General features: G+C 32.8%; 1 protein-coding gene across 1 annotated transcript; it reads right to left on the bottom strand.

Annotated features, from left to right (window-relative positions):
• Positions 1 to 384: 384 nt before the first annotated feature.
• On the bottom strand, positions 385 to 7,266 carry ADD1 (ADD domain-containing protein 1). The gene is made up of 9 exons (XM_076116832.1): positions 7,006 to 7,266; positions 6,838 to 6,909; positions 6,508 to 6,755; positions 5,984 to 6,132; positions 5,483 to 5,687; positions 5,219 to 5,395; positions 4,880 to 5,092; positions 4,480 to 4,572; positions 385 to 4,354 (listed from the first exon to the last, which is right to left on the bottom strand). The coding sequence occupies exons 1-9, from the start codon at positions 7,085 to 7,087 to the stop codon at positions 2,777 to 2,779; spliced, it is 2,817 nt and encodes a 938-aa protein (XP_075972947.1). The 5' UTR covers positions 7,088 to 7,266; the 3' UTR covers positions 385 to 2,776.
• Positions 7,267 to 7,353: the final 87 nt, after the last annotated feature.

The following is a 7,353-nucleotide window of genomic DNA, read 5'->3' as shown; positions in this document are numbered from 1 at the left end:
CCATGCGGACAAATGGCTAGTTAGACCAATTTTCCAATTATTTGTAAAAAAGACGAAGACATTAACATTATATTTTCAACATTACAAAAGGTGAGTAGGTATAAGTGTATCAGGTGTATTGAATTATGAAGAAAATTATTGGGCTATTCATTTCTGAACCTAATATAAGGGCACCACTACTTGATGTATATCTTGTTGAAGACACTATGTTATAGTGTTTCTATGACCACAGTATACAGATACTGTGGTTATAGAAACACTTAAATCGTATTAGGACACTGCAGACTCATTCTACCCACTGAAATAAACACAATTTTCTCTTTGTGCAGAACAGAAATTAAAAAATATATATTTATTGAAAACAAAGAACAGAAACAACCTGCGTTCCAAGGACAAATCAATATTTATATCACAAATTTTCATATCGACAATTTCATATAAAATGCTATGGTGTCCCTACACTTACACGAAGCCATAGCATGATTTGATATCCTACAAATAATACAACATTACATTTAAGCAGCCTTTTTCGACTTCAAAGCTATTTTTCTTTCGATTTTAAATATGAACAATATTTTTGTTACAATAAACGATAAATCATATAGTATTATTTTCGCCTGTTTGGTAAATATGCATGTATTAAGAAAAAAATAATAATAACATGGATTATACAAAATAAGACATTGATATTCTTACTGTATCATTATAATATATACTAAGATCATAACACAAAGCAAACTAAAATATTTTATATTATGATGTTAGCGGCAGCTAGTGTTTACACACAAGACGTATTTACAGCGTATGTAAACTCATTTTTGTACGATTTCAAAGGAATCTGTCTACATCGACACTTGCAGCTAAATGCCTTAAGCTATTGTACGCGTGTTATCTGCGATACCCACCATCGGAATTTTTCTGTAAATAAGTAGCGTATGTACTGCAAAGTCCTGCCAAATTTAAATTAAACGAGTTTAGAGTTAGCTATTCATACAGTGTCACATACAGGCACAAGACAAAACAAAAGTTACTTTCGCATTTATTTAAAAATATGGATAACTGCTTTATCAAAGACACCTGGGCCTTTGATAAAGCAGACAGTGAAAACATTTTATAAAATACTAGCTAACCCGGCAAATGTTGTTTTACAATATAAATTAAAAAAAAAAGTGTCACTTAGGGATATAAAAAATAGATGTTGGCCGATTCTCAGACCTACTCAATATGCTCACAAAATTTCATGAGATGAGGAGGAGTTTGCACAGCAGTGGAACAGTACAGACTAACAAAAACAAGCGGATTACTATGGAAATAACAATATTAAATAGCTATGGCGTCGTACAAGGTCAAGCAAGTAACTAGACAACTGATAAACATAGATGCTGATATTTTTCGAAGTACTTCAGTTCAAATGTTGTTCGCGACACATCGAGTTCTCAATGTCCACGTGACGGTGCGAAAAAGCGCTCGTTGTGATCAGGGGACTTTTATAATTGATTGACAGGTGCTGTCAAGAAAGGATTATAAATGCGAAAGCAGCATTTGTTTGGAATGCTATCACAGTAAAATAGATTACACAACAGATCAGAAACGGCAGATGAAAGTTGATAGCTATAAAATATGATTCTTCTCAGGCTCTCCGCTACTATGCGTGAAGCCTTAAGACTGCAAGCGAGTCTATAAAACATAATATATAGTTAAATAAAGGAGATCGGCAGATTTCGTACAGCTTAAAGTTTGTGTTGTTTCGTAACAGAATTTGTACCACTTATTAAGGGGACTAAGTCACTTATTTTTATTTGGGAGTATTATTTTTAGAAGTCCGGATTAATTAGAAAGTATTTGTTTATTTAAATAATAATTTTTGGTCCATGGCTTATATTTGTTGACAACTAAAGAAAAAGAAAATCTCATGAGACGTCACTTTTCGTCTGACGTCTACGCATCCGCCAATTTGCTGTTGTTTTGAATTGTGGTTTTGACAGCATCTGAGCAATTTAGCGAACTATCGGGGCTTCTAAAAATGGACATAACTTTTACCTCCCAACTTTTAAAAATATAAGAATTTTAAAATAAGCTTGTCTATCATATTAGCTACCAATTAAAACAAAAAGTAAACCTAAACATGACATTTTATAAGCTGTACGAATTCTTCATAAAAACCTGCCGTTCGCCTTTATAGACTCATGGTATATGATCTATGAAATAATTCGCGTTCACACTTACATATAATATGTAAACACAAAATACGAACTCATAGTGTCAAGCAAACGGCATCCAGCGTATAACCACTCTAAAGCAGTAAAATGCATAATCATCTTAATAACCTACTTTAATGCTTATTGATGACTTGTAAATATTGATTTGCATGTTATCGCTTTGCAATTTAAATAACGTCTTATTCAAATATTACTTTCAAAAACAAAACATTGATTCTGTAGCTGGCTAACTCTATCAATCTTCTCGACATTGATAGAGATCGCACCTGGACTGTAAACCTATTTCATTCGGTATTTTATTACCAATAATTTATAAATTATTAATCTTAATGAGTTATAAAAACACGGTCAAGTAGCGTCTATTAAATTCATAAGGATATTTATACACAAGAGCTCAATAGAATACACCCTTTAATCACTATATTTTATAGGTTTCATGTAAACTGCCTAGAAGTCTAATATTTAACTTTACCACATTTATGTACTTATGTTCTACCTTATGTTTATTCCAACATATTTATCTTAACTAAGACAAGATATCAAAATCATTATGTATATTATATTACTTGTAATGCTTTAGGAGTATCCGTATTTGCCGTCGCATTATCCTCTGTATTATCATCCTTTAAAAGAGTTTCTATCATTTCCTCACTCATTTCTGAATCTTGAGTCTTATCGCTACACGCTTGCCTATTCTTATTAGAGTCTTGTACTTGCTCATTTCCCTCTCTTCTTTTGCCTTCCAAGTCACGATTTTTGTCATTGTTGGGTTCAGTTTTAATATTATTTTTATTCAATTCAGCACCAGTTTTAGGTGTATTACTTTCAATCTTTTCATCAGATTTATCAGTATTTTGCTGTGAATCCTTAATGACTTCACTTTTTATTACCTTCTCATTTGAAGTTGTATTAGTGGTTTCTTCATTTTGGGATTTTGTACTCACACTAGTATTTAATTTTTCATTCTCACCACCATTAATGCTATTTATCGACTCATGACATTTTAAATTAATCACTGCCAAAGTATCCGTATCTTGATTCGTGGTTTCAAGCATATCTACATCGTTTTCATCGTTGTCGTTACTATCTTTCTTATTTTCTGTTAAACTAGTATTATTATCTCTAAAATTTAAAATATTTACATGCACACTATTATCATTGTCAATGTCTGGAATAGTCAGAGTACTCATATCCCCTTTAGATAAAATATCATTTCGGTTTTCACCACTATCATTATATTCACTACTTCCCGGGCCTGTTAAATCAACCTCTTGGTTTTCACTGCCATTAATGTGGGACTCAGTCGAATTCTCGTCGATAAATATAGGATCTTCTTCTACATCTGGTAAAATTTCTACATCATCATCTTCTTCACTAGTGTTTCCACCTGCTTTCTTTGTGACGACATATTGCTTTAATTCCTTATTAAGATTTACGCGAATTTCAGTAAATCTAGTAGAAGCTGTATTTAAAAGTCGCTCTAAGGATCTATGAAGGCTTCGCATTTCGTTTACAGATCTTGTACGTAAATAAACCGTGGTAGCTTCCTTCTTCAGTTTATTAAGTCTTTGTAAGGAATATTCCATAGCATCAACGGCATCAATTAAATTGTATCTATACCATTCCACAGGCACCTTCATATCACATTCTCTGGTTGATGTGTCAGTTGATCTTGAAGTCTTTCTAACTTTCGACGTGCCATGTTTAGATTTTATAAAGCGCGTCATTTGATGCCGATTGCTTTTAGGCGTTGACGTCGACGTAGAAACAGAACTTAGTTTAGCTGCGAATGTTGCCCCTTTCGGAATTCCCTTGGAAGCTTCTGTAACTGCTACAATAGTCGCAGAATATCCACCAGGCATATTAGGATTTGCATTAATTGCAAATATACGTCCATCTGGCAATCGATACATTTTGTTAGATGACAGAGTTTGGGGATCAACCCTAAATTTCAAACCCCCAGTAGACTCATTGACTGTTACATCATTATCTGTCATTTGTATAATATTTTCAGGTGTTACTTCAGTTAAATTAGATGATGCACGAGGTACTAATGGAGGTGGATTTGTAAATTTAGGAACTGCAACCGGAGCTGGTGTAATGCATTGCACATCATCATCATTGTCTTCATTAACCTGTAATTTTTTGAATAAAATAAATCCTACTTAATATTACAAATAAAACGCACCTATTCTGTTCTACAAATGGGTTACATCATTAATTTATAAAATATATAATTAAATTGAAAAACACTACATACCTCACATAATGGCTCCAAGGGAAAATCAGGAGTACAAACAACATCATCATCTGGAGCAGTAGCTAGTGCTGATACAGCTGACATGTCCAAACCCTGTGATAACCCATAACAATTTTACTATGATTGACAAAATAACATAACTTTTTATGTTCATGTAAACTTTCATCCTTTTTTACCCTCTTGACTTTAATGTTCTTAATATTAGTTTGAAATAGTATGGACCTAACAAAGCTATGTACAAGTTACTGCAGGTAACCAAATACTATGGTAACACCCAAGAGTACATGTGTGATGATCCCAGTAACACCAAAGGATAACCACATAATATATACATATACAAAATTATAATCTCTTATATGCATACAAGATAACTTATTAGGTAAAGATAAATTATATTCACCTGGGTTAAGCTCTCTATTGATAAATTGATGTTGTCATTTATAGGAGTGGCGCAGCGGTACAAATTAGCAGAAAACCCATTAAAATTTGTGCTGATGGGTACAGTCAATTGCTGCGCCAGTTTGGGTCTTATTCTTGCATATGTAGTTAAAGTCTTCCTTTCTGGCACATTTGTATATCTCATCGGAGTACTTATTGTACTACAGTTTGGCAACTGAAAAAGGAATGTAATGTATGAGCAATTTACCTTAAAAGTATATATTGTTGGCTTTTCTTTCTAATTTCATGCGACTCTCCTGGTAAAAGAGGATTTAACTAATAATCATTGGAATAAACATACCCGAACTTTTTTTGCTAATGGTGGTACACCAACCGAATTAATCACTTTTGCACATGGAGCTATGGAAATTGGGTTTTTAACCAATATTGATTTATGTTTTGGGCTTGCTGACCTCTTCTGAGCTTTTTTATCTGATTTGTTGGATTCATCAATAACCACAGATGCAAACTTTTTAACCTGTAATTACATTAAAGTCAGAAGTTCATAAAATGTGATAAACAACTTTTACAACATAGTGATAGAGTTATATTAGTTGCAAAATACCTGAATAGTGGATGGCATTTTAGAAATGATGGCAGCAGCAGTTTTTGTATCAGCTTCTTTCTTGATTTCCTTCTTCTTAATTAGAGATTCATTTATTTTTTGGTTTCTTTTGCTTATCTTGTGTTTGCAACATTCTGAGTGATCTAATGCACAGTCTTTTTGATAAATTGCTTTCAATTGCAGGTCTTCAGTTTGGTGGGTTATTCTGTATGTTCATAAAAATTTAATATACCTAATAAGCGTCTTTTTGAAATGATGGACATAGTAGCAATAATTTTTACTTCTAATGGTGAATAATAAAAATGTGATGAAACCTTGTCTTTTTAAGTTCTTAAGCATAGTTTTTAAAGGAATGCAAAGAATGCAAGCATTCTTCTTTGCATTGAGAAAATGAATGTGGAGGTCTTAAAATCTAACTAAGTAATCAGAATACACAATAATTTAGCTTGAGCCACTTTAAATCCTATAAATTAAATTAAAAGTATTTAAGAAGAATCTTACTTGTTTTTTAGGTCACAGTAACGTAAAACAGCCCAACATATTGCACGTAGATCCTTTAAACAGCTCGGATTACATTTAAAACATTTCCAATCATCTGCAGTTTCAATTTCTTTGATTTTAGGAGTACCTAAGTTCCGCCTAATACATTTCTGGAAGAGAATGATAAAATAAAATCTTTCATATGTTAAAATAAATAATTATACCATGTTCAATAACTATTATAGGCTTTTAACATAGTTATTGGGACCACGACAAATATACTCTGAACAATATAACTTCATAGTCTAGTAGCTGCTGCCCGCAATTTAGACTGCATTAAAAGATTAGCAAAAAGTATCTGTATTCAGGTACTTTATAAGTTGTGTACAGGTTTCATTTAAAATCCGTCCAGGAGCTATTATGAGAATGAGTAACAAACATATATCCATCTTCACAAAATTTTGTGAAGTTGACACATTTATAATATCAGTAGGATCTGGATAACATCATCAATAAATATAATATATTGTTTATTGTTTATTTACCGCACAAAAGACATGAGGGCAGTCAGAACAGCAATAAACTTGACCTCCTTGGCCGCACCAACGACAATACAGTTCAGAGCCATCATCACCTTTTTCAAATTCACCACTATTATAAAATGTGTGACAACTGTGACACACTAAAGTCCGGAGCATAGGATGAGCTCGCATACGATCATTGCGTGCAGAACATCCCATATGACGATCACAAGCAGTGCAATGCAACCGATAATTCTTGACAGTATTTAAATCTGAAAGGTGTAAATAGTTTATAGTGTTTTGCTAATAACTTAATGATATGGAACTGTTAGTTACTGAGTTCGTGTAGTTTACCGCTAAACTTTTCTTTGAAATAGAGCTTTTCTTCTTCAGATACGTCTTCATCGAAATCTTCATCTGTGGGATCTAAAACATAACAATAAACCGTGTTATGCTCAAAAAATCGACTTTAGAGCATTTAGTGCTCTAAACACAAATCTTTATAGAAGGACCTGAACATACCTGGGAAGGGCGGGAATATAACATCATTGGAAACCGGCTTCTCTGTTTCAGAAGTTCCTTCGCTGTTGGCAATTTCGCTCATTATGAGAATTGGTATTTTTTACACCATAGAAACACTTTAAAATTTCACTTATCCAATACTTAGAATGTAATATACTATCAATGTTTATTTGTCTAAAATTCTTTGAGATATTGGTACATTTACACTTTTTCGGAAAATTAGAAACAGATACGAATGTCAGCATTGTCAGCCATCTTGCTTGCTAGGATATTTTTTGTGTCAAGTAGGGATGCGCTGCTTTTGATTCGTAAAATTGAGTATGAATAAATATTGAGTTTTTAGTCATC

This window comes from Anticarsia gemmatalis, chromosome 7 (assembly GCF_050436995.1).
Source record: "Anticarsia gemmatalis isolate Benzon Research Colony breed Stoneville strain chromosome 7, ilAntGemm2 primary, whole genome shotgun sequence".
NCBI classification, from domain to species: Eukaryota; Metazoa; Arthropoda; class Insecta; order Lepidoptera; family Erebidae; genus Anticarsia; species Anticarsia gemmatalis.
This window is presented reverse-complemented; position numbering and strand designations above follow the sequence as displayed.

What these genes read in the sequence shown, in the direction of transcription:
- ADD1 (XM_076116832.1), bottom strand. Translation starts at nt 7,087, where the DNA reads ATGAGCGAAATTGCCAACAGCGAAGGAACTTCTGAAACAGAGAAGCCG. An exon ending in TTTCAAAGAAAAGTTTAGCG is followed by an intron (nt 6,756 to 6,837) that starts GTAAACTACACG and finishes TACACCTTTCAG; the next exon opens with ATTTAAATACTGTCAAGAAT. An exon ending in CAATAGAGAGCTTAACCCAG is followed by an intron (nt 4,573 to 4,879) that starts GTGAATATAATT and finishes GGGTTATCACAG; the next exon opens with GGTTTGGACATGTCAGCTGT.